Below are 25,953 nucleotides of genomic sequence, written 5' to 3' on the forward strand. Positions count from 1 at the left end.
GCATCCCAGCACCCAATGCTGCACCTTGTACATCTCTGAGAAACCTGGAGCCCGGCAGGAATCAGACCATGAAGACCCCAGAGTCCTCCCCCCCTCCACCCGACCCTCCCCCATTAAGCAAGGAGGCAAGCAGAAGGCCTGAGGTGGAGGTAGGGCTCCCGATGGCTCATTCCCAGGGATCCTTCCCCTAGGAGACTTCCCCCTTCTCCACTCGGCACTGCCCAAGGACCACAGTTGCTTCTTCCAGATCCCCAGAGCACATGGGGGACCCACGTCTCCATCCGAGCCCTGAGGGTCATCACAGAGAATCAGCCATCATGGTAAGGGCGGAAGGAACGGGGTGGGGGTTGGGGGGGGCACTGGACAAAGACCCTCTTGTCCCCAAGGCATGGTGGCAAGAAGCCAGGGCAAAGCCTTTGCACTCGCTGCCAATGGTGCCTGGGTGCCAGGCAATCTGGGTGGAGGGGGGGTCTTATTCTCGCAACCCCCTCCCCTTATGCCCAGAGCCCTCACCCCCAAGCCTTACTTCTACACCAGGCCACCAGCTAAGTCTCTAGCCCAGCAACTCTTAGCTCCCCTGGAGTCCTCCTTCCTGTGTGAATGCCAGGCCTTGACACTTGCTCACAGTGGCCCCAACACCAACCAGAACCAGCCACCCCCCCACGCATAAACCCAAACTGCCCCCCACATACATACACACGCCTAACCACGCCAGAAAAACCACCCCACCATGACAGCTGCCACCAATAATGACAGAGCCTCACATTTTCATAGTGACAGTCTCCACCAAATGCATCATCCATTCTTTAAAACCAGCAAGAAGGATAGGGACGGGAATGAGAGAAACTGAGGCACGAAGTTAGACAGCAAAGCAATAGGCTCAAGGTCACCCAGACTAAGATAGCCAGAGTCCGGAATAAGGTATCCTACCCCGCAAAGTGCTCAAACCCCCCACCAAGCAACATTCAGACCCACAAGCCTGAAGTCTGGTCAGCTATCCCCCACCGCCAATCCTCATCTGTTTCCCCTTCCCCCCAAACAACCGTAGCTCCAACATCTCCTGAACCGCCTCAGTCAGGTGCCCCCCCGCCTTCCCCGCCACTGGGGAAAAACACTTCCCTTAAAGTTGGGGGCTGCAGGACCTCCTGCTTCCATAGTATTTGGAGAGGGGGAAAAACAGTCAGGGACCTCCTCCTTGCACAATCCCTGTTCATGCTCACCTGGCTCCCCTCGGCCCCCGGGGTCCCTCGGTCCGGCCTCCTCCCTGGGAGATCGCGCGCTGCCCTCGGCTGTCCTCTCCCACCAGGCCAGGGCAAAGCGCCGGAGGCACTGCCAGGGCTGCATGGGGAGGGGTGGGGCGGGGGGGCTAGCACTAGCAGCCGCACACGCCCCGCCGGGCCCTGCCAGCCGAGCTGCGGAGGCACCCGGCCGGCCCCCTCTGCTTCCACCAGCATCCTGCTGCCCCCACCGACAGGACTCGGAGCTGGCCCGGGAGCTTCTGACGTAGCAGGGGGGTGCGTGGGAGGGGAGGGGGGGGCTATGGCGCGTCCCTCCCCAGCCCCGCCCTCTGCCCCTCAGCCCCCAGCGGTCCCTACCTCCTCACTCACCCCGGATGCTCTCCCCAGCTGGGGGCGCCCTCCCCTGCCCTCTGGCCTCCGCAGGGGGAGGGCTTAAGATCAAATAGCCCCTCCCCCCAGCCACTCCCTCTTATGGCCCCTCCCTACCCGCCAGCTGAGCGGGGAGCTGGTCCCCAGTTTCAGCAACTGCTGCCTAGGCTCTAAGGTCTCTAGGGCTAGGGCCTCGAGGTGAGGGGGGCGGGGGGAATACAGGCTTGTATCCTGGCAACACAGCCAACCCCAGAATGCACTCATCCCCTTCCTTCCCTGGGGGGCTGGCGCAAAGCGCCTACCACCACCGTCCAAGTGTGTTCACCCCATTCTGGGACCTGGGGGAAAGAGAGGCCTTTGAGGCTCCCCCCACTTCTCCGTCCCCTTCACGTCCCCTGCATTCTCCTCTTCCTCCACCACGGATGGACCACTCCCCTCCCCCACTCCCCTCACCGTCCATCCCCCTTCCTTCTCTCCACCCCTCCTCCCTCCACACGTACCCCTTTAAATTTTCACCCCTCGGGCCCCCTCCCCCGGGCATCACGAGGCCCTCCCCGCTCGGTCTCCAGCCTCGCCAATCCCTGACCCCCTCTGGTCCCAGGACTCCTGTCGCCCGGGTCCGTCTCCCAAGCCCGCACGCCGCGGTCCCCTGCCCCCCCAACACCTGAGCCCCGAGCATCCCTCGCCCCACCGGCCACCGCCTCCCCGGCCCGGCCGCCGCCCCCGCCCCCGGCCGAAGGGAAAACACACAAAGAAAACAGAAATACCTTCCACTTAAGCATGGAGGCACATTAGGGAGGAGAGAGACAGGGACATGCCTTGGGACGGAGCGTTCCCCATCGGGCGGGGGCGCGGGGGGCGGGGGCCCCGGGCCGGCCTGCCTGGCGCTCGCCCTCTCGCCGCCTCGCGGGCTCCTCGCTCGGCCCCAGCCCCGGGGCGCGGTGCCAGGCGGGCGGGCCGGGGGCGCGGGCCCCGCCGGGGTGGACCAGCTGGGAGGGCGCCGGCGGCCGGGCGTGTGGGTGCGCGCGCGCGCGGGCGTGTCACCGAGTGTGCGAGAGCGAGTGTGTGTGTATGTGTGTGTGTATGTGTGGGGGGGCGCGCGCGCGGGCCGGCGCGGGTGTGTCACTGCGGGCGGGAGCGCGCGCGGCGCGGGCACCCGCGTGTGGCCGGAACGTACAAAGGGCCGCCCCGGGTGGCGGGGAGCGGAGGAGGGGAGGGGGCGCTGCGCCTCGCGCCCTCCAGCTGCGCGGCGGGATCCCGCGGCGCGCGGCCGGGCCGGGGGTGCGGGGCGCGCTCACGCTCCCCTCCCCGCTCCACCTGCTTCTCCCACCCCATGCAATCCTCTCGCCACGATAGAGATGAATCCCTGAGGCCCGGGACCGGCCTCGGAGGAGAGGGGTGCACCTCGAGGGTGGGGGACTTCTCGGTCTCCGAGCCCTGGCACGCCTTGGGTGGGAAAAGCATCTGGGGAGGGACCGGGCAGGGAGGCAAAGGCGGAGCGCGGGGACTCGGGGGCCACTTTTCAGCCAAGGTGACCTCCGGAAGCCACAGCTGCCCGATGCGGGAAGAGTCTGGACCCTCCTCTGCCTCGACCGGGACACCCCCCCTCCCCCGCGCCTTAGACACCGCTCTGCCGCAGGCACCCAGTCCCCCGGCGCCCCCTGCTGGGCTGTCTCCTTGCCCCCAGCTCCGGTTGCGGCCCCTCCTGCAGGCATCTGCTGGAACTGCAGAGGCCCGTGCCGGGAGGGAGGGGAGTCTGCTCATCTGTCAAGTAGGACCCCCAAGCCGGGCGCTCGAGCCCCTTCTCACACCTCTCTTGGAGATGCCACTGCCACTTCCAAGGCAGCCTGAAGAGCACCAGCTCTGCCCCGCCCCCGCTCGACTCCCACCCCCTCCCTGTCCCACCCTGGCCTACCTGTTGGCTCCATAGACTTCTCCGGCTCAGACTGGCACAGACCCTGACCCTGACCCTGACCCTTCCTCCTGTTCTGGTTACTTGCTTCCTCTCTCCCTCTTGTTCTCTGTCCTGTCCCTCCTCTCCCAAGCTTCTCTTGGGGAGGGGAAGGTGGACTGAGTCCCCTGCCCCTTTTGTTTACTCCTGGCATTCCCAAAGCCAGTTTAGATGGAGCAGAAAAGGGACACAGTACACCTCTTCACTGTAGGACGCCAGGCAGAGTGGCAGGCAGGCAGAGAGGCAGGAGAGAAGACCCCACCCCAAGTGGCCCAAATGACAAACCGGTTTCCCCACTTCCTGGTCTACCCGGTTGCAACCTTAATCTAGGCTCTCCCATTGGCCTGCCCCTGAGCCAGCCACAAGCCTGGCTAGGGGCTAGTCTCAAATGCCCCTTACAGATTAATCTCCAGTTGCCGTAACTTAGGTGGTAGGGCCAGGGCAGGAGGTGGGGGGTGAGGGGAGGGCCTTCCCAGCTCCAGCAGGATAGCTCAGGAGAGCAGCCAAGAGCGGTGTCTCGGACACACCGTCTGGGCACACGACCCCAGTCGGCACCCTGACTTCTCCCATCCTGGGCCAGCTGCCTCTCCCTCTGCCAACTGGACGGTGCCCATCTTTTGGCCGCTGAGCACACCGTGGGCACTCAGCCAGCTCCCTGCCTGGCTGTCTGCCCAGGATGGGTATGGGAGGCAGCAGGCCCTGTGTAGGGGAGGGGGCAGTGCGAGGAGGGGTGGCTTCCCCCCAGCTGCTTGGACACCGCCCCCCCCCCCCCCCCCCCCCCCGAGCCTCTCAGAGCCTGCAGCCTGGGGCCTCTAGCTTCTGTTCCTCCGTTCAGGACTCTGACTCAACTATACAGACTCTGCCCTTCCTCTCCCTGTGGGGTTCCCCCTGAGGCAGGGTCTCTTCCCTGCCCCACTTTGTGCCCACCTAACGAGAAGGGACTCAGCAAGTGCTTTACTCGCAGTCTCTAATTTGACCCTCTCAACAACCCTGCGGAAGTGGGCATTCTCAGCCCCATTTCAGAGATAAAGGGTTAAGGCTCAGAGAGCAACAGCCACTAGCCCGATCTAAGAGCAGCAACGCTGACATTCAAACCCGGATCTGCCTGACTCCAAAGCTCCCAGCCTCGTTTCTATCACCACCACCACCTCCTAACCCTATGGACTGCCAGAAGCAGGGGCAGCCTCAGTGGATGGAAGAGATCTGGGCTCAGGGATGTATCTGAAGGTTAAGACATACAGGTATGTCCAGGTTAAGGAACTGGGCATTAGCCCTGGATGATGACTGGAAAGATGCTTGCCCCGTCACATGGAGACTGGGGGGAGAGGGTTCTGTGAACCAGCCCCCCAGAGACTGGGAACAGTTCTAAAGGCATCAGCAGGACAATGCTTTCCCCACCCTAAGGTGACCTCCTGCGTCATAAGGAGCTCTTCCATAGAGAGGAGCTTAAATCAGATCCAGATCTTATTTTTTTATTTGTGTAGCTCACTTTTTGTTTTTCTTTTTTTTTCTTGGAGAGAGAGAAAGACAGCATGAGTGGGGGGAGGGGCAGAGAAGGGGGACAGAGGATCCGAAGCGGGTTCTGTGCTGACAGCAGTGAGCCCGATGTGGGGCTCAAAGGCTCGAAATCATGAACCGAGAGGCCATGACCTGAGCCGACTTCCAAGTCGGACGTTCAACCAACCGACCCACCCAGGCGCCCCTGTGTAGTTCACTTTCTAAATTTTTTTAAATGCTTATTTATTTTTGAGAGAGAGAGACACAGAGCGTGAGCAGGGGAGGGGCAGAGAGAGGAGGAGACACAGAATCCAAAGCAGGCTCCAGGCTCTGAGCTGTCAGCACACAGCCCGACGCGGGGCTTGAACCCATGAACCCACAAACCATGAGATCATGACCTGAGCTGAAGTCGGACACTTAACCAACTGAGCCACCCAGATGCCCCTGTAGTTTACTTTTTATTTTTTATTTTATTAAAAAAAATTTTTTTTTACGTTTATTTATTTTTGAGAAACAGAGTGAGACAGAGCGTGAGCGGGGGAGGGGCAACGAGAGAAGGAGACACAGAATCCGAAGAGGCTCCAGGCTCTGAGCAAGAAAGCAGGCTCGAACCCACGAACTGTGAGATCATGACCTGAGCCGAAGTTGGACGCTCAACCGACTGAGCCACCTGGGCGCCCCTGTAGTTTGCTTTTTAAAGACAAATCCTTAACATTCCTGATCATCTGTAGAGCTGCGAGTCCATTTGACCCCCTATTCCCCCAACTGCTTCATCCACACCCACCCAATGCAGGGCAGCTGGGTCCCACGGAGGGATGAGAAAAGATACAGCTTCTGAACAGAAACAAAGACCCTGAGGCCCCCCAGTGAGCCAGAGGGCAGATGGCATTGACCCCATGAGATCCTCTGCCCCATCTGCAGGGAAGAGAGGTGCCCCCCCCCACCCCAATCATCTCCAAGGCAGAGTCTCCCGGGGGAAGGAAAAGGCTGGAGAAGCCATCACCTGTGATCAGGGGCAGAGCAACACAGGCATTATTTCTCTAGCCGAGAGACGAGAGCTGCTCCTGTAAGTTGGCACGGTGCCTGGGCACAACCAATATGCCAGCTGCCTCCACCTGAGATGCCTCAGGTGCTACCCCACCCCCACTCTCATTCCTCAACAGGTAACTTCCCTCTGGCCCTCCTCCCCTGCATCTCTGGCACTGCTCTTGGTGGGGAAGGGACCGCTGGCATGTTTGAGGGCGCAAACGGCAGTTTAACCGCCCACCTTGCCCTTCTCACACACTGCACGCAGCCCCCTTGCCTGTTTCCGGGAAGCTGCAGGAGGGAGGTTATGGGGGAGCACGCTAGAGGTGAGGATTCTCGGCCTCTCCTTCCCCAAGGCACAATCAGAACGGGGAGTACACCAGCACAAACATCTGGGCGGCAAGAGGGAGATGGGACCAGGGGTGGGCAGAGAGGGGCACATGGGCCTCTAGGGAAAGGCACAGGGAAAAGGATGATGTGGAAATCATGGCTGCAATATGCTGGACTGCTCGCTCGGCCACCGTGGAACCCCCATCCCTGATCCTAGAGAAAGCCCCCTGCCAGCAGGGCTATTGTCCAACCAGGGCATGTCAGGGTCCCCCCACCCGGTTTGGACCATCCACACTCCATCAACGGTGGCCTGCAGGCAGTGAGGGAACTGTGATATGACCCTGTTCTGGAGAAAGAGTGACCAGGGGCAGTGACCTGGCGTCCGGTGGAGAAGCTGGCATGGGAAGGGGACGGGAGGAGGAGGAGGGCCTTCCCTCTGCCCCAGGCATGCGCCCTTCGGACCACAGCCTAGCGCCTGAGAGCCCCTAAATGTCACCTCTCGCATTCCTGGCCCTCCCATTCCCCCTCCCACCCTATAGGAGAGGAGTGAATAGCAGGTTTCAAAAGACTGTCCTTCAGTCCCTGTGGTCCCCCTCTCCAGCTTCTTATTGTAATGAATGCTAATGACGCTCCATAATTGATGCCCTCATTAGCACATCAAACCCACTTTCGGAAGAATGGAGAGAGAATGTGGGAGGGGGGTCCTCTGGGGTCCTGACTGCAGCCACCTCAAGCCAAAGAAGAGAAGCCTACATGTCCCTCTGATTGGCAGTTTTCTGAGCACAAGTCTCTGTCTTCCCTGTCAGAGGGCCGACAGGGGCCCTATCTCTGCCATCAGACTGGAGCGCGGAGTCCCCCTCGTTAACTAAGGCTCCCCCTCCGGGTGGGGCGGTGGTTCTTACACTGAAGTGAGGATCGGAATCCCTGGAGGGCTACTAGGGCCCATTCCTGAAGTTTCTGATTCAGTAACTTTGAAGAAGGGCCTGGGAATTCGCATTTCTAACAAGTTTCCAAGAGCGGCTGCTGCTGGTCTGGGCCCCACTTTGAGAACCAATGGGGTGGGCTCGGGGAGGGGGGGGGGCGGGTGGAGGGGACTATCCTCTGGTTTTCCCAGCTTTTGGCTTTGCCTGCTAATGCAGCTTCACTGGCAAGTCACCAGTGGACCCAGGTGGACCACAAGCCCCACTCCTGCAGGACCACACCCAGCGTGGTTTTGAGGCTTTAGATTTCACCATCTGACCTACATGCCTCGGTCGAAACGGAAGGACACCCTCCCACGCCCCCACTCCAGCCAGCAGCCTCCCAGACCTGCCGACTAGCCTTATAAGCCTAGGGTGGGCGGGGGGGGGGGGGGGGGGGGTGGGAAGGACGCAGGTATCATCCTGACCTATTTTACCCATGCTGGCACCCCGGAAGCCAGCTCCCTGCCTTCCAAGGTTAGAGCAACCACCTGTTTAATCGTAAAAGTGGGCGGAACCCTCCCACACGTTGCTGGTGGGAAGGAAAAATCGTTCAGCCACTATGGAAAACAGTATGGCAATTCCTCAGAGAGTTAAACACAGAACTACCACACGGCCCAACAGCCTAATGGTCCTTCAATGGATGAACAGCTACACAATGTGTGATCTATTCATGCAACGGAATACTACCCATCCCTAGAAGGGAGTGAGGTGCTAAGACCGGCTTCAAGCTGGACAGCCCCTGAACATGGGCTAAGGGAAAGAAGCCAGATACACATGGTCACATATCGCATGATTCTGTCTGTGTGAAATATTCAGAGTAGGTACGTCCATAGAGATTTGGTTGGAGGAGGAGGAAGGCGCGGAGAGCAACGGCTTGATGAGTATGTGGTTTCCTTTGGGGGTGAGGAAATGTTTCAGAACTCAGTGGAGGTGACGGTTGCACAACAGGCCGAATGCGCTAAATGCTACCGAATTCCACCTCAAAAAAAAAAAAAAAAAAAAAAGGTAATAATGGAAGTAGGGATCTTCTTCCAGGGAGTTCGTTCCATCCACCCACCTGCAGCGTCTACCTTTGCTGGAAACAGGAGCTGGTGCCCCCATGAGTCCTGGCCTTTCCTGACGCCCCGGGCCCCTGACGCCTCAGAAGATGTTTGCAGGACCCCAGGATGCTGTTTTCTGGACCCACACTGCATCCCCGAAGCCTCCTCCTCTGCCCGGCTCCCACCCCAAGAGAGGCTGGCTCCCTTTCAGGATCTTGCTTGCCCGACAGGAAGCACGATCTCACGGTTGGGTCCTGAGGAGCTACCTTCCCATATTAACGTGCCAGTGCCTTCCGCCCAAAGCCGTAGACCCACCCCTCCCTGACCTTCTTGCTCCAAACACAGTTTTATTTTATTTTATTTTATTTATTTTATTTTATTTTTTTACATTTTATTTATTTTTGAGACAAGGAGAGACAGAGCATGAACAGGGGAGGGTCAGAGAGAGGGAGACACAGAATCTGAAACAGGCTCCAGGCTCTGAGCTGTCAGCACAGAGCCCGACGCGGGGCTCGAACTCACGGACCGCGAGATCATGACCTGAGCCGAAGGCGGCCGCTTAACCGACTGAGCCACCCAGGCGCCCCCAAACACAGTTTTAAAAAGCTGTCTGGTTTTCCTTCCCACTGATGATTTTAATCACCCTCTAAATGGGCCCCCTGCTCTCCGGAACCTCCTCCAATCTTCTCTCCACTGCGAGACCCCGGGGCGGGCTGCTCTGGGTGCTGGTGAGGTAGGGAGGGGTCCCAGGATGAATCAGGCACATTTTCTGCCCCACCAGAGCTTTCCACTCAAAGGCCTTCAGTGACGACCCCCTACACAGGGGATTGTGTCCTTTGAGGACCTTAACCGTCGAGGTCCTGACAAAAGTTCTGTGCCCTCTCCCTCCAGAAATGAATATACACGCCCATCCACCAAAAAAAAAAAAAAAAAATCTGTGGGTCTCCCTGACCTCTGTAGCCCCTCCAAGGACCCCCAGGGCAAGGTACTCAAAGTGTTGGCCACAGACCAGTGTGGCCACTGGTTCACAAGAGGAGTACAGAAATAGAGAATAAGTGTGGAGAAACTTTTACAGGGATTTGACATGCCCACAACATCCTAGCACAGGGTCATTTTTGCTATATATATATTTTTAATTTTTTTTAATGTTTATTTATGTCTTTTAATTTTTTTAATGTTTATTTATTTTTGAGAGACAGAGGGAGACAGAGTGTGAGCGGGGGAAGGTCAGCGAGAGAAAGACACAGAATCTGAAGAGGCTCCAGGCTCTGAGCTGTCAGCACAGAGCCTGATGTGGGGCTCGAGCCCACAAACCATGAGATCATGACCGGAACTGAAAAGTCAGAAGCTTCACCCACTAAGCCACCCAGGCACCTCTAATGTTTATTTAGTTTTGAGAGGAGACAGAACATGAGTGGGGGTGGGGGCAGAGAGAGAGAGGGAGACACAGAATCGGAAGCAGGCTCCAGGCTCCAAGCTGTCAGCACAGAGCCTGATGTGGGGCTCGAACCCACGAACCATGAGATCATGACGGGAACTGAAAAGTCAGAAGCTTTACCCACTGAGCCACCGAGGCGCCCTTTCACTATATTTTTTTAAATGTGGGTTCACAGCCCATTGGAAATTGAATGACAACAATAAAAAGGTCTTTCACCCTCAGAGAGTTCGAGAAGCACTGCCCTAAGGATCCATTCACCTCAGGGGAGAATGCCTGACATACTCAATAAATGTCCTAGCTTGGCATTCAAGGCCCTCCAAGATCTGTCCCCTAAATCTTTCCAGCCTTATCTCTGGCTACCTCCCGCAATACCACACACACACACACACACACACACACACACACACATACACACACGTGCTTGCGTGTGTGCACGCGTGCTCTGTATCTTCCCTTCGCACACCAGCCTTTGCCCATACTGTCCCCACCAAGGGCGATCTTTCCTTCTTCTGCACCTGTTGACACCCGATTCCCAATTCTAGTGGCTCAAATTCCATTTCCTCAGCGCAAAGCCTTCCCGACCCCTGCCCTCCTCACGTGCAAACGCATTCTAGCTGCAGTTTCCTCTGCCCTGGGCTTTCATAACCCACTTAGCTTCATTTGGGGCCGTCCATCTCCTCCCCGCAGGCAGAGCTTCGGTCCTCTTGGTCTCTTCTGTCTTCTCCACCCTCCAGAGTGTCCGCGCTGCGTGGATTCTGGGAAGTCTACTGTCCCGACCCTTCTGGGTCTCTCCTGTGGCTACTCGCCCACGTCTACCTCTTCTATGCCAGGCCTTCTGGGCTTCACCCTCCGTCCCAAGATAGTTTCCAGGTCTCCATACCACCCCCTGCCCCACCCCTGGCTTTACCTTCCTTCTCCGGGGGGGTTCTGATCGCAGCAATAACCACTGGGGACCAAAAATTAGTGACATACAAGACTTCCAGGAGTGGAAAAAAGTTAATTTGACTTATTTTTTGAGTAGGAAGTCCTATTTGCAAGTGATACAAAATTCAAAAGGTACAAAAGGAAATAGAGCGGAAAACCAGGTTCCCCACCACGGCCTCTGGCCCCACAGGTACCCAGGTCCAGCAACCAGAAGCAAACACCATTTCCACTTTCTTTGGCCTTTCAGGGCTTGCCCATGTGCTCACCAGCATTTTCTTTGTGTTCTCTTACCCACACGGCAGCAGGGGAGATACACTCAATGATATAAACCGGACGTTGTTTGCACCAGAGCATATAAAGGTGCCCCGTTGGGGCGCCTGGCTGGCTCAGTCGGTGGAGCATTGCGACTCTTGATCTTGGGGTTGTAAGTTCGAGCCCCATGCTGGGTGTAGAGATAACTTAAAAACGAAACCTATAACGAAATAAAATAAAGGTGCCCTGTTGATGGATATTTGGGCCACGTCCGGTGCAAGAGATATCCTGGTAATTATTTCAGTTCACACAATGTGAGCATATCTGTAGAATAAATTCCTAGAAGTGCACTAACTGCAGGAGGGTGTGTGCACAATAAGTGTTTTAAATATGAACCATTATTTCTGTTCTTGCCCCACTTAATGGATCCATAGCAACCGATCTTTCCCAATTGACTCACTTATTTCTCTAGTTGTGTGCCAGCTGGGGAAACTGAGGCAGACATTCTCCACACCCCCCCGCCCCGCCCCACTCCCCACCCCCCCCACACACCCATAGAATCCCAAATTGGACAAGGCACCTGAAAGGAGAAAGAAATCCAGCCTCATCAGAGTTAGGAAATGTCCCAAGGACCCTGTCCACCGCGAGAAACAGAGAAGGATGATGCGTCCATTGTGAAAAGGCAGGAACTGAAACAATGATCACTTTTGGGGTGAAGGAGGAGACAAGCCAGAACCCTCCAGGCGTTCCATGTCAGAAAGAGAGACTGAGATCAGCTCTGAGTGTGAACTTCCTGCCAGTTGCAAGAGGGGTGATGAGGGCCTGGCAGCAGGCCGGACTGTGGGTGACTTCCTACTCAGAGAGCATTAAACCAGCATTAAGGGTGGTGGCCCGGCCAGGCCTGCTGGAAGGCAGAGGGCTGGAGCTGGTGACCTGCGTGCAAGGGCACAGCCCCACCTGGGTGAGAAACCTGGAAGCTGGACCAATAAGTCAGGGTCCAGAGCTTTGCGGTCTTCATGGCAACCCCGTAACCAAGCCAAGGAGGGCAAAGCAAGGATCAGATCACGAGGAGCCCATTTTGCAGATGAGGAAACCAAAGCCCAGAGAAGTGAAGACACTTGCCCGAGGCTTCACAGGTGAAGCAGGGCTGGAACCCAAGCCTTCAGCCCCCTAGTCCAATGACATGACCTCCACTGCCTTCCTGGGGCTGGAGGATTCCCACGACAGGACCCGGCCTTGGTTCCTTCACCAACTTCCGCCAGACCCCTTACACCCCCACGCCACCCTCCCCACCAACACCTCCAGCGCGCAGCTGCAGAGCGGGGTGGGGGGACTGCTGGGTGAGGCTGCAAATCCCTCTCCTGTCTAACAACTGAGCTGAGAGAGGAAGACAGAGGTGGGAAGAGGTCCCAAACTCCCATCTCACGTGTCCTCGCCCGTCTCAGTCCCAGACTCTCTCGTGATAGGAAAGTAGGCCAGTTTGGAATATGTCACGGATATTTTCGACATTCCCATCTGTACTATAGCTTTGCCTAGAGCCAAGGGGGGCGGAGCCAGAACCTCCGTGCCGGATGAGGGGTACACCTGCTACCTCTGGGGCTCAGAGCCCAGATGGGGGCTGGGAACGTTTGCACAGGGGACCCTGAAGGGCCCTGAGCACGTGTCCAGACGCCTGGACAGGATGGGACAAGAGACCAGCCACATCTGCCCTCTTCCCAGAGGAGCAGGAGCAGAACAGCTGTGATTTGTGGACACCATCCCACTGCCCCGGGAGCATTGTGCCTGGCTAGCCTGGGGGTGGAGCACTGAGGAGGGAGCAGTTAGTCCTGCAGGGAAAGGGCTCTGGGAGAGCTTTAGTTAGGGGAGAGACGACTGATATCTGAGTCGGGCCTTGAAAGGCGAGCAAAACTTTTGCTGGGGCGGAGGGTGTTCCCAGCCAAGGGGTGTGCTGGGTGGTGGGGGGTGCTGCAGTCACTGTGGCTGGGAGGTCGAGGGCTGACCAGGGCAGCAAGAGAGGCTGGGCAGAGGGGTACTAGCATTGGAGAAGGAGTGTTATGGTGAATGCCCAGCTAGGAAGGTTGGGGGGGGGGGGGGCCTGCAGGTGCCCAGGGAGGCTTTTAACTTACACGATTCACAAAGGACATGTCGCTGTGGGCAGGGACAAATCACCCTGGGAAGGGCGGAGGTGCAGAGGACGAGTGAGACTTCTCTTTGAGCCACCAGCCACCCTGACCAAGTCATTCTCCAGTTTGCTGGCAGGGGCACCTCTCTTGACTGCGGGAGGGGAAACCAACCTGAGAAAGGAATTCCCTGCAGAAGTTAGCGATCCGCTAGCTTAAAGAGGTAAAGGTTGGGGTGAGGGTTGCTCATCAAAGGATTCTCCTGGCAAGGCTGGTGGAGGAGACATCTGGACACCGTGTTCACGAATCACCTACTATGGGCACTTTGCAACATTCCCTCGCTTGACCCTTTCCGCAAGCCCAAGAGGTAGGTATGCTTTGCGCCTTTTTATCAACGTGGAAACTGAAGTCTGGGTTTCAGGGGTAAAGAGGCAAAGGGAAGCATAAGTCCCTTCCCTAAGGTCCCACAGCTTGTAAGTGCGATAAGAATCCAGGTCTGTCTGTCCCCCAGAGCCCACCCCTTCTTCTGTCACTACCTCCCGGAAAAAAGCCAAGGGTCCCTCTCAAAGAAATGACTCCGGCTCCAACCTGCACCCCTCTCTCAGTCTCCATCTTGGACTAGGCTACAGGGCCCACAGCAAGCCCATGAGATAGCCACTCTCAGATCAGAAAACGGAGCCTCAGAGAAGTTAAATGACTCGCCAAGGAGCAAGTGTCTCTCCCCCCACCCCCCCCACCCCCGCTCCTTCTGCCCCTCCCCCCCCAAATAAACATTGAAAAAAAAAAAGAAAGAAAGAAAAGAAACCAGTCCCCGCTCCCCCAGATGAGGGTTTAGAGGAGATTGGGCTATCGGCACAGGGAAAGTCTCCAGTCGCACCCACTGAGTCCTACCTACTGGCTGCAAGAACTTGGGCAAGTCGCTGATGTTCTCTGCATCTGGAAGAACCGGGAGCTTCTTCGCGGAGTAGCCCGCCGTGTATTAGGTCACTGCCAGCCTCCCAGGTGGGCGGCCCCCCCCACCCCGCTCCAACCGGAGTGACGCCAGTGAAGCCCCTTCCTCCCCTGCTCGTGGTGGCTGGTGATAGGTGCACACTTTGCTTCCTGTTTCCTCCCTTCCCAGGACCTACAGCCTCTGCTCCTTGTTCGGTTGCAGACTGGGGGCTGCCCAGCCTCCCGACCCTGGATCTGAGGCAAGAATCTCCGGGGTTATAAGAGCCCCGCGGTTCAGGGAACACGTTCAAGGCCCTTATGCAGCCCTGAGGAGGAGGGACCCAGCTCTTCGCTTTCAAGGGGATGGACAGATTCGTCTGTCAGGTCTTCGGGCCAAAATCGGGAAACTCCTACCGAGGGACAGGAAAAGCAGAGTCTGACCCTAGGAATTCAAAATAATCGTAGTCGGAGCCATTCTTAAGCACTTGGGATATTATTTTATTCAATTTAATCCTCTGTGTGTATAAAATCCCATTTTATTTTATTTTTTTTAAATTTATTTATTTACTTTGAGAGAGAGAGAGCAGGGAAAGGGCAGAGAGAGAGGGAAAGGGAGGATCCCAAGCAGGCTCCGCGCTGTCAGCACAGAGCCCAGCGCGGGGGGCTCAAACTCATGAACCGTGAGATCACGACCTGAGACAAAACCAAGAGACGGACGTTTAACTGACTGAACCACCCAGGCTCAGTCTAACATCCCATTTTAGAGTTGATAAAACTGAGGCTCAGAAAAGCAAAATGACTTGCCCAAGGAATCCAAGTCCGCGGCTCTTCTCTACCTCCAGGCCACGGGCCACACCTTGCCCTCCAGTCACTGGGCTGCAGGCCAGGGCTAAACTCCAATCCCCAAGTGTAACCAGAGGTAGAGGAACTGGCCCAAAACCTGGGGGGAACGACTCTTGCACCTCCCTGGGTCGTTGCTGCTTTTGTGACCTCTTCTTGGGACGGCGCCAAGGGTCAGGTGATAAGAGTCAGGTCCTTCCTGGCTCCCCATTGTTGCTTCCAGAACATCACTCCGTCACTTTTTTTTTTTTAATTTTTAAAAATGCCTATTTATTTTTGAGAGACAGAGCACAAGTCAGGGAGGGGCCAAGAGAGAGGGAGACACAGAATCTGAAGCAGGCTCCAGGCTCTGAGCTGTCAGCTCAGAGCCCAACGTGGGGCTTGAACTCATGAACTGCGAGATCTTGTCCTGAGCTGAAGTCGGATGCTTAACTGACTGAGACACCCGGACGCCCCTCTGTCACTTTCTTGCAAAAGCTCCTGCTCCATCCACCTCTGCCACTCTCCCTCATGACTGTTGTCCACTGACCCAGCCCTGCTTTGCATTTGTTGAAACCTCTTCGCATCCCAATTCCTAATGCACCCTGGGTAACTCTAAAAGCATCTCCATTCTACAACCTTTGTATGCCAATTCACATGAACGTGAATTGGCACACCCTTGTTCCCATCCTGGACACTGTCACCACCTATACGTGCTCCCATTTTCCGTTCTGAACTCACCTTCTGCTCCTTTGGTTCAACTCTTCTTCAGACAACTGTTTTTCAATCCCCAGTCAACTGACCCTGAGATGATTTTCCCATCTGTCAGCCCCCTTCTGTCTTCATTCTCTTCTCTTCTTCAGCTCAGGGTCTCTGCTTTATCAGATCATCTTAACTTCTTACCCTCTGTCTTTTGTGGTCACACCTGCCTGGCAAAACCCTAACACTGTACCTCCGACTCAAGAAGGCTCCTTTAGCACATCTGTTTACCACTCCATCCTCAAAAACCCCTTTAAAAGAGAAAAAATATCCTAGAGTTTTAAAGCATATTAGACTATATGGACGGCAAAATCCAACAGAGAAGAGGAATCCATGATGCCATAGAGGGAGTCCCTAAAAGTGTGAATTTTTGTAGAAGAACCGTAGATTTCCTATTAATGTCAGGAGCAAGGCAAGTATGTTACTCTCATCATCCCTATTCAACATTGTACTGAGGTTCTAGCTCAGGGCACTAAGGCAAGGGTAAAAGGGCATCCAGAACTGAGAGGAAGAGGTAACACTGCCTTTATTCGAAGATGGCACGGATTTTCATGTGGAAAATCTGATGGAACCTAAAAAAGAGCTATTAGAACTAACGTGTGTGTTTAGCAAGATTATAAGATCAAGATATACAATCAATTATATTTCTAAAAATATGAACTACTTAGGGGCGCCAGGGTGGCTCAGCCAGTTAAGCATCTGACTCTTGATTTCAGCTCAGGTCATGATCTCATGGCTTGTGAGAGTCAGCTTGGGGTTCTCTCTCTCCCTCTCTCTCTCTCTGCCCCTCCCCTACTCACATGTGCCCACTCTTTCTCTCTCTTTCTCAAAATAAATAAATCAACTTTAAAAATATGAATTACTTAGGGGAAAGACTGACAAAGAATGTATAAGACCTGCGCACTGGAAACTACAAAACATTGCTTAGAGACCTCAGTAAATGAGGAGCTATACTATGCTCATGGATCAGCAGATTCAATAGTCAAGATCACTTCTCCCCAAGCTGATCTATAAATTCAACACAATCCCAGTCAAATTGCCAGCAGCTTTTTTTTGGTAGAAATTGAAAAGCTGATTCTAAAATTCTTGTGGAAATTCAATGGACTTAGAATAGCCAAAATAACTTTGCAAAAGAAGGTGGGGGCAGGTAGCTGGAAGGCCCTATCCCCTGGCTGTCAGCACTGAGGCCACATATGGCTGGAGTTACTGCAAAAGACGTGAACCTTCAGGGGTTCTTCAGAGCTCCAGCAGCCTTTCTCAAAAAGTGTGGGAAGCTGAAACTTTCCTAAATGGGCAGACACTGTCAAGCTGCCCAAGCATCAAGAGCTTGCTCCTTATGATAAGAACTGGTTCCACACATCAGCATTTCCACAGAGTATCTCTCTGGCTGCACCAAGTTGGATCCATGACCAAGATCTATGGGGGCCAACAGACAAACAGCGTCATGCCCAGCCACTTCAGCTAAGGCTCCAAGAATGTGGCCCAAGGCATCCTTCAAGCCCTGGAGGGGCTGAAAATGGTGGACCAAGATGGGGGCCACGAACTAACACCTCAGGGACAGAGAGATCTGGGCAGAATCTTCAGACAGTTGGCAACGGCAAACAAGAAGCACTAGAACAGGGTTGCCTGGGTGGCTCTGTCAGTTACGCAACCGACTCTTGATTGAGGCTCAGGTCATGATCTCTCACGGTTCGTGGGATCAAGCCCCACATTGGGCTCTCCACTGAGGGCATGGAGCCTGCTTAGGATCTTCTTTCTTCTCTCTCTCTGCCTCTCCCCCTGCTCGTGTACTCTCTCTCCCTCAAAATAAGAAAGAAGAAGAAGAAGAAGCATTAGAACAAATTCTGGGTTAGTAAGTTGCTTTGTCTGTGGAAGGAAAAAAAACACCAAGCTGAAGGACTTACACTACTTAATTTCAAGACTGTTAAAAACTACAGTAATCAAGATAGAGCCCTGTTGAGGGGCACCTGGGTAGCTCAGTCGGTTAAGCATCTGACTTCAGTTCAGGTCATGATCTTACGGTTCATGGGTTCGAGCCTGCATCAGGTCCATCAATATAGTCTTTGATTTTCAACAAAGATGCAAAGGCAGTCTAGTGGGAAAAGGATAGTCTTTTCGTTTGTTGAAATGAATATCTATGTTCCAAATAAAACAAAATAACTCACACCACTGTACAAAAATTAACACAAAGTGGATACTAAACCTAAACAGAAGCCTAAAAGTATAACATTTCTAGCAGAAAACATATAGGAGAAAATCTTTGTGACCTTGGGTTAGGCAAAGATTTCTGAGATAACAACACCATAAAAAAAATTGAAATATTGGATTTCATCAGTACTAAGGATTTTTGCTGTATCAAAGATACTGTTTAAAGAACAAAAAGAAGATGGGGCGCCTGGGTGGTTCAGTTAGTTAAGCGTCTTGACTTTGGCTCAGATCATGATCTCACAGTTCATGAGTTCGAGAGCCCCGCATCAGGTTGCATCGGGCACTGTGCTGACAGCTCAGAGCCTGGAGCCTACTTTGGATTCTGTGTCTCCCCTCTCTCTTCCCCTCCCCCGCTCATGCTCTGTCTCTCTCAAAAATGAATAAACGTTAAAAAAATTTTAAAAAACAAAAACAAAAAGAAGAGCTACAGACTGGGAGAGAATATTTGCCTAGCATATATATCATAAAAGACTCTTACCCAGAATATACAAAGAACTCTCAAAACCCAATAAGAAAACAAACAACCCAGTTTTTTAAATGGGCAAAAGCTTTGAACTTCCGCTTAAACAAGGGAGGCAAATACGCATACGGGAAGATCCTCATTATCAGGCATTAGGGAAATGCCACTTAAAACTACAATGAGGGGCACCTGGGTGGCTCAGTTGGTTAAGCATCTGGCTCCTGATTTTGGCTGAGGTCATTATCTCACAGTTCGTGGGTTCGAGCCACACATCAGGCTCTGTTCTGATGGCGGGGAGCCTGCTTGGGATTCTCTGTCTCTCTAGCTCCCTGCCCATCCTCCACTCACTCCCCATCTCTCTCTCTCAAAATAATTAAAAAAAGATTTAAAAAAACAAAGAGAAAGGAAACAATATTTTTTTTTTCAACGTTTATTTATTTTTGGGACAGAGAGAGACAGAGCATGAACGGGGGAGGGGCAGAGAGAGAGGGAGACACAGAATCGGAAACAGGCTCCAGGCTCTGAGCCATCAGCCCAGAGCCCGACGCGGGGCTCGAACTCACGGACCGTGAGATCGTGACCTGGCTGAAGTCGGACAGACGCTCAACCGACTGCGCCACCCAGGCGCCCCAGAAAGGAAACAATATTTTTAAAAAACTACAATGAGATATCACTATTAGAATAGCTAAACAAATTTTCTTTAATGATAATACCAAGTGTTGGTGAGAATGTGGACAAGTGGAGTTTTCATACACTGCTGGTGGAAATGGAAAATGGCACAACCACTTTGGAAATCAGTACCTTAATTTTTTTAACGTTTACTTATTTTTGAGAGAAAGAGACAGAGCATGTGTATTTTAAATATGTGTACTTTACGTATTGTCAATTATTCTTCAATAGGGCTATAAAAGTAAACAAAAAGAAGCAATAATCAAATAAAACAGTAGAGTTAATCTGAAAAAAATGAGATATAGATACTGGGAAAAGCAAAATCATCTCTACATGCAGATATATTATTATCTACTCAGAAAAGTCAAAGATTCTGCTGAAACCTTATAAATCTTATAACCAAGTTCACTAAAATGGCTAGTTAAAAGAAAAATGTAGAAAAATCAATAGTTTTCTTTTCTACCAACAAAAACCAATTCTAAAATGTTTTTTAAAATGATTTTATTTATAACAGCAATTATAGCCATGAAACACATAGGAATAAATTTTGCCAGGGACATACTAGAAGACCTGAATAAATGGAGAGATGTATGCCATTTTCTCGCAATGGTAGAATACTTTGGTAAGGCTGTCAATTTCCTCCAAATTACTCTATAAATCCAATGCAACTTGAGTTTGAAATTCTAACAGAGTTCTTTAACTGAAACTAGAAAAGATAATTCTAAAATTCATCTGCAAGAGTAAATGGGTACCAAGAGAAAAAAATGGTTTAAAAAATAAGGATAATGGGCTGAGTGGGAATTGCTTACATTACCACTAATCCAAATGTACCATAAACTATTTGGTATTATAGTAAGAATAGGATTTGTCTTCACACATATTAGATACTTCACAAACATTTGTAAAATGATCAAGTAAATCAATAAGCTAACAGATCAATAGAACAAATCGTCCAGAACCTTTTTCACGTAGTGAATATTGTAATAAAAAGTTTATCATGTATTTCTATTAAATATGTCCTTAATGTCCATGAGCACCTCAAAGTCAACATGTCCCTGATTGACTTCCCCACCTTTCTTCTCTCTCTGAGGCCCCCATCCCTATTCCTGCTCCTCTCCCTACTTCCTGGTTCTGCACAATCACTCAAACAGGAAATGTGGTCACCCTGGATCCCTTTCTCCCCCTCACACTCTCATTCAGTTTTACCTTCTAAGATATCTCTCAGTCTCCGCCTCCCACCACAGGGGAATTTAGCACATGATAAAAACAGCATTGCAAACTAGCAAGGAAGGGACACAGTACTGGAATAAATGGCTATCTATCTATGGAAAAAAAAAAATACTTAAATTAAACCCATATATAAAAGGGAATTCCAGATGGATTAAATATCTAAGTATAAAGAGTTAAACTATGAAACACGTGAAAGAAAGGGGCACCTGGCTGGCTCAGTTGGTGGAACATGAGACTCTCGATCTCAAGGTGGTGACTTCAAGCCCCACATTTTGTATAGAGTTTACTAAAAACAAAACAAAAACAAAAACAAAAAACGCTTGAAAGAAATATACAAGTTGTTGATGAGAATACAAAATGGTACCACAGTTTTGGAGGCAGTTTGTCATTACTCCTCAAAATGAGCTTTGAGAAAGCTACTCTACTTCTAATGGGAATCTATTGTTTCAGCTTGCTCAACAACCATTATCATTTCTTCTAGCAACAGTCCTCTCCCCACCCATACTCTCTGGAGAACCATTCCTCTCCTACTCTCTGGCATGTGGTTTGGTAGGACTGGCCCTGCCTTCCAGTTCAGCCTTGAAGCATGTGACGTAGGCTTTACCAGTCAGTGTATTCCATCCCCCCTCAAGCAAATTGATTGGTTTAGGGCAGGGTGTATGATCTAAATGAGGGTCAAATTAGAGACCACATTGTGATTTCTCCAATCTCCCAGAAAAGAAGAGCAGGTGGAATGTGTCTGGAACTTCTAAGGCCATCTTGACTTCACATGGAAGAGTTGATCTGAGAATAAAGCCAAAACAAAGGAAATCAAAGCCATGTATTGGTGAAAGATTGATGAAGACAAAATCTGGGCACCTGAACCTCACTGTGCTTGAAGTCAGCTGCCCCTAGGAATTTAGTTATGTGAGCCAATAAACCCCTCCTGCCTTCTTTTCCCACCGAAGCCAATTTGAACTATATTTCTATCACTTAAAAACCAGAGCGACTCAAATATTTAATCTATCCTTTAAAATATTTACTCAACTGTTGTTGACATGAAAAATTTTTCAGAAAACTATATATGAATGTTATTGTTTTTAATTTTCTTTTTAAGTAGGCTCCACACCCAATGTAGGGCTTGAACTCATGACCCTAAGATCACGAGCCGCATGCTCAGGGTGCCTGGATGGCTCAGTTCGTGGTTAAGCGTCCAAGTCTTGATTTTTGCTCAGGTCATGAGCTCACAGTTCATGAGACTGAGCCCCACATCCAGCTCCATGTATAGAGCCTGCTTGGGATTCTTTCTCTCCCTTCCTCTCTCTGGCCCTCCTCTGCTCATACTCTCTCTCAAAATAAATACATAAACATTAAAAAAAAAGAGAGAGAATCGCATGCTCTCCTGACTGAGTCAGCCAGGTGCCCTTATTTTGTTTTTAATTTTTAAATATATGTCTATACATATAAAAAGGTCTGGAAGGACACACACACACACACACACACACACACACACACACACTATTAACAATCTTAATCCCTAAGAGGGTGGCAATGAAGGCCAAGAGAATGCAGTTTTAACCCTAAATATGGGCTTTACGATTTGAATTTTTCCAAAGAGCACAGAATCATTCAATCAACAAATATTTCTTCAGTACCTATTCTGATCAATCACTGTTCTAGGCTAGAGGCATAGCATTAAATAAAACAAAAAAACCCTTGCTCTTGTGGTAGTGAAGGGCAGCATTATCTTTTAAATAATATCTTAAAAATTAATTAATCCAACTCTGCCCTCAGTGTGCCTACATCCAGGCTTCTGAGTATCACTAAAGAAAAGCACACAACCGAGAAGATGAGGACCAAAGAAATAGAAAACAAACATTCAATAAGATCAACAAAGCCAAAAATGGGTTCTTTGGAAAGACCACAAAAATTGATAAAAATCTAGCAAGAAAGACGAGATAGAGAGAGAAAGAGAGAGAGAAAGAACATATAATTAATATTAGGAATACACGTGGAAGCATTACTACAGAGCTTACAGATGTTAAAAAGATAACAAGAGGATATTACAAACAACTTCATGCCAACATTTGAAAATTTAGATTACATGAGAAATTTCCTTAAAAAACACAACTAGCCAAAAATGTCACAGGAACATCCAAAATTTTCACAAAAATATTATGATTTTTGAGATCACAATGGGCCTATATGTCTGTTAAAAGAAATTGAATCCTTAATTTAATATCTTCCACAAAGAAATCTCTAGGCCCAGATGGCTTCACTGGGGAATTCTTCCAAACATTAAGGAAGAAATAACACCACCTTACATAAATACAGAGAATAGAGAAAAAAAGAACATTTTCCAACTCATTTTATGAGACTTAACCTTGATACCAAAACCTGGCAAGGATATTACAAGAAAAGAGAGTTACAGCCAATATCTCTCATGAACATAGATGCAAAATCCCATACAAAAATGCCAAATCAAATTTAGTAATTTTTTTAAAAGTTAATTCATTGTAATGACCAAATGCAGTGTTGTCCAGCAATGAAGATTGATTTAATATTGCAAAATCAACCAATGTAACTACCCACATTAACTAAATTAAGTAGATAAACTATCTGACCATTTTAACAGATGCAGAAAAAGCTTTTGATAAAATAAAATACCCGTTCATGGTTTTTAAAACTCTGAGAAAACTAGAATAAGAATTTCCTCAATTTGATAAAGGATATCTCAAAACAATCTTACAGTTGAAATCACGTTTAGTACTGCAATACTGAGTGCTTTCCCCCTATATTAGGAACAAATATGGATGCCTACTCTCATTTCTTCTATTCAACATTTTCCTAGCTAGCTCAGTAAAGAAAGAAAATGATGTAAAGACAAAAAGATTGGAAAAGAAGTAAATCTATACAGTATGATTGCGTGGATATAAAACCCTAAGGAATCTACAGACACTACTAGAGCTATTGAGTGAACTTAACTTATTGTCAACGCACAAAAATCAATTGCCTATCTATATATACACAACATACAATTGAAAAATTAAGAATCTAAAATATACTATTGGAAATAATGTAAAAAATATAAAATACCAATGAATAAATTTTATGGAAAATGTGCAAGACCTCTACACCAAAAATACAAAACATTGCTTAGAGAAATAAAAGACAAGTTAAATAAATAATGAGATGCCCGATGTTTATAGAATGGGAGACAAAACATTAAAATGTCATGAGTCCATAGGCTGATCTACAGATTCAATACCATCACAATAAAAGTCTCAGCAGGTTTTAAAAAATAGAAATGTATAAGCTGATTCTATGATTCTATCATTTATATGGAAATGCAAAGAACCTAAGATAGTCAAAACAATCTTGAAAAAGAACAAACTTGGAAAATTTACACTGCTAGAGCTTAAGACTTACTATAAAGCTATAGTAATCAAGATAGTGTAGTATTGGTGTAGGATAGACAAACAGATCAATGGAAAAGCATGCTCATAAACAAACCCACATAGATAATGTCAATCAGTTTTCAACAAGGCATCAAGGTACCTCAATGGGGAAATGAAAGTTTTGGTGCTGGAACAGTTGGAGAAACCCCAACCCTCACCTCTCACCATACACAAAGATTAATTCAAAATAGATCATAGACCTGAATGTAAAAAGCTAAAACTATAAAGCTGCTAGAAGAAAATGTAGGAAAATATCTTTGCAGCCTCAGGGTAGGCAAAAATATCTTAGGACAAAAAAGTACTAGCCATAAAAAAAAAAAAAAAAACTAGTAAAGTAGATGTAATTAAAATTAAAATTTTCTGCACATCAAATAATACCTTTATAAAATGAAAAGCCCACCAAGTAAGAGAAAATAATCATAATTTATATATCTGATACAGAATTTATATACAGAATCAGTAAATAACTTCTGTAATCCAATAATTAGAAAGACAAGCAATCCAATTTTTTTAATAAGCAAAAGACTTGAAGATATCCCACTACAAAAGATATCGTAGTGGGAATAAGCAAATGAAAAGATGTTCAGGGGCACCTGGGTGGCTCAGTTGGTTGAGTAGTGGCTCTTGATTTCTGCTCAGGTCATGATCTCATGGGTTCGTGACTTTGAGCCCCACATTGGGCTCTGCGCTGACAGCACAGGGTTTGCTTCAGATCCTCTGTCTCCCTTTCTCTCTCTCCTCTCTCAAAAATAAATAAAAAGGTTAAAAATTATAAAAACTTTTTGAAAAAGATATTCAACACCATTAGTCACAAGTGAAATTCAAATTACAACCACAATAGAGGGGTATCTGGGTGACTCAGTCAGTTAAGCTCCCGACTCTTGATTTTGGCTCAGGTCATGATCTCAAGTTTCATGAGATTGAACTCCACATCAGGCTGTGCTCTGACAGAGGCTCCCTCTGCCCCCCTCAAAGTAAATAAATAAAAATTAAAAAAAATTTTTTTTTAATTTAAAAACTACAACAGACTACACATCAGAATGACTACAATCAAAGTCTGAAAATATTACATACCGGCAACACGTGGACAACCAAACATTCCTGCATGGAAAACAGTACAACCACTTTGGAAAACAGCTTTGTAATTAAACAGAAACAGGCCTACACATATATCATCACCTAATTTACAACAAAGTTATAACTGAAATTCAGTGGGGGAAATTATGGTGCTTTTCAATAAATGGTGCTAGAGTAATTGGATAGCCACATAGAAAAAATGGAATCTTGGCTCTTATCTCAAACATACCCCAAAATTCATTTGAGATGAATCATAGGCTTATGTGGGAAAAATAAAAACAATAAAGCTTATCAAAAAAAATCACAGGATATTCTCATGTCCTTGGAGTAGACAAAGATGTCTTAATCAGGACATAATAACAGTAAACATGAACAAGCAGTGTATCTGACTTATTAAGATTGAAAATCTCTGTTCACCAAAAGACACCATAAAGAAAATTAATAAAGAAGATGTGGTGTATGTAAATAATGGAATATTATTCAGACATCAAAAAGAATGAAATCTGGGGCCCCTGGGTGGCGCAGTCGGTTAAGCGTCCGACTTCAGCCAGGTCACGATCTCGCGGTCCGTGAGTTCGAGCCCCGCGTCGGGCTCTGGGCTGATGGCTCAGAGCCTGGAGCCTGTTTCTGATTCTGTGTCTCCCTCTCTCTCTGCCCCTCCCCCGTTCATGCTCTGTCTCTGTCCCAAAAATAAATAAAAAACGTTGAAAAAAAATTTTTTTTTTTAAATAATAAATAAACATTAAAAAAAATTTTTTAATGGGAAAAGTCTAAACAAAAGTACTAACAAATCTAATACAGTAATATATAAAAAGGATAATACGTCCTACCCAATTGGGTTTATTCCAGGAATGCAAGATTGATTGAACATTAGAAATCAATGTCATTTATCTCTTTACCAGAATAGCATACAAAACCCAGATGGCTATCTCAATAGAGGCAGAAGAATAATTTGAAAAAAATTCAACGTCCACTCATGATTGCTTCTATTAATGTTTTATTTATTTATTTTAAGAAAGAGAGAGAGAGAGAGAAAGTGCATGTGAGCAGAAGAGGGGCAGAGACAGAGAATCCCAAGCAGGCTCCATGCTGTCAGTGCAGAGCCCTAAGCAGGACTTGATCTCACTACCTGTGAGATCATGCCCTGAGCCGAGATCAAGAGCCAGATGCTTAACCAACTGAGCTACCCAGGCACCACCGTCATGATTTTTTTTTTT

At 49.4% G+C, this 25,953-nt stretch overlaps 1 protein-coding gene, 1 long non-coding RNA gene and 1 pseudogene across 7 annotated transcripts in view; 1 reads left to right on the plus strand and 2 right to left on the minus strand.

The window, feature by feature from the left end:
* Positions 1-1,443, minus strand: part of SRCIN1 (SRC kinase signaling inhibitor 1) — a 66,807-nt gene extending 65,364 nt beyond the window's left edge. For 2 of the 6 annotated variants that reach the window (XM_086687150.1, XM_086687152.1), the window contains exon 1: positions 1,221-1,442. In XM_086687150.1, the coding sequence (XP_086543276.1) occupies positions 1,221-1,344 (124 nt within the window). In that variant the 5' untranslated portion in view covers positions 1,345-1,442. Of the gene's footprint in view, positions 1-1,220 lie in introns of all 6 variants that reach the window. The other 4 variants (XM_086687155.1, XM_086687154.1, XM_086687151.1 and 1 more) reach the window with 3 other exon arrangements.
* Positions 1,444-10,828: 9,385 nt separating this feature from the next.
* On the minus strand, positions 10,829-14,174 carry LOC147574331 (uncharacterized). The gene is made up of 2 exons (XR_015243730.1): positions 14,039-14,174; positions 10,829-11,247 (listed from the first exon to the last, which is right to left on the minus strand). It is a non-coding gene; the product is annotated as an uncharacterized LOC147574331 (long non-coding RNA).
* Positions 14,175-16,848: 2,674 nt separating this feature from the next.
* Positions 16,849-17,270, plus strand: LOC112854190 (small ribosomal subunit protein eS19 pseudogene; annotated as a pseudogene).
* Positions 17,271-25,953: the final 8,683 nt, after the last annotated feature.

The sequence above is a fragment of the Puma concolor genome, chromosome E1 (assembly GCF_028749965.1).
Source record: "Puma concolor isolate L17-30 chromosome E1, mPumCon1.1.hap2, whole genome shotgun sequence".
NCBI classification, from domain to species: Eukaryota; Metazoa; Chordata; class Mammalia; order Carnivora; family Felidae; genus Puma; species Puma concolor.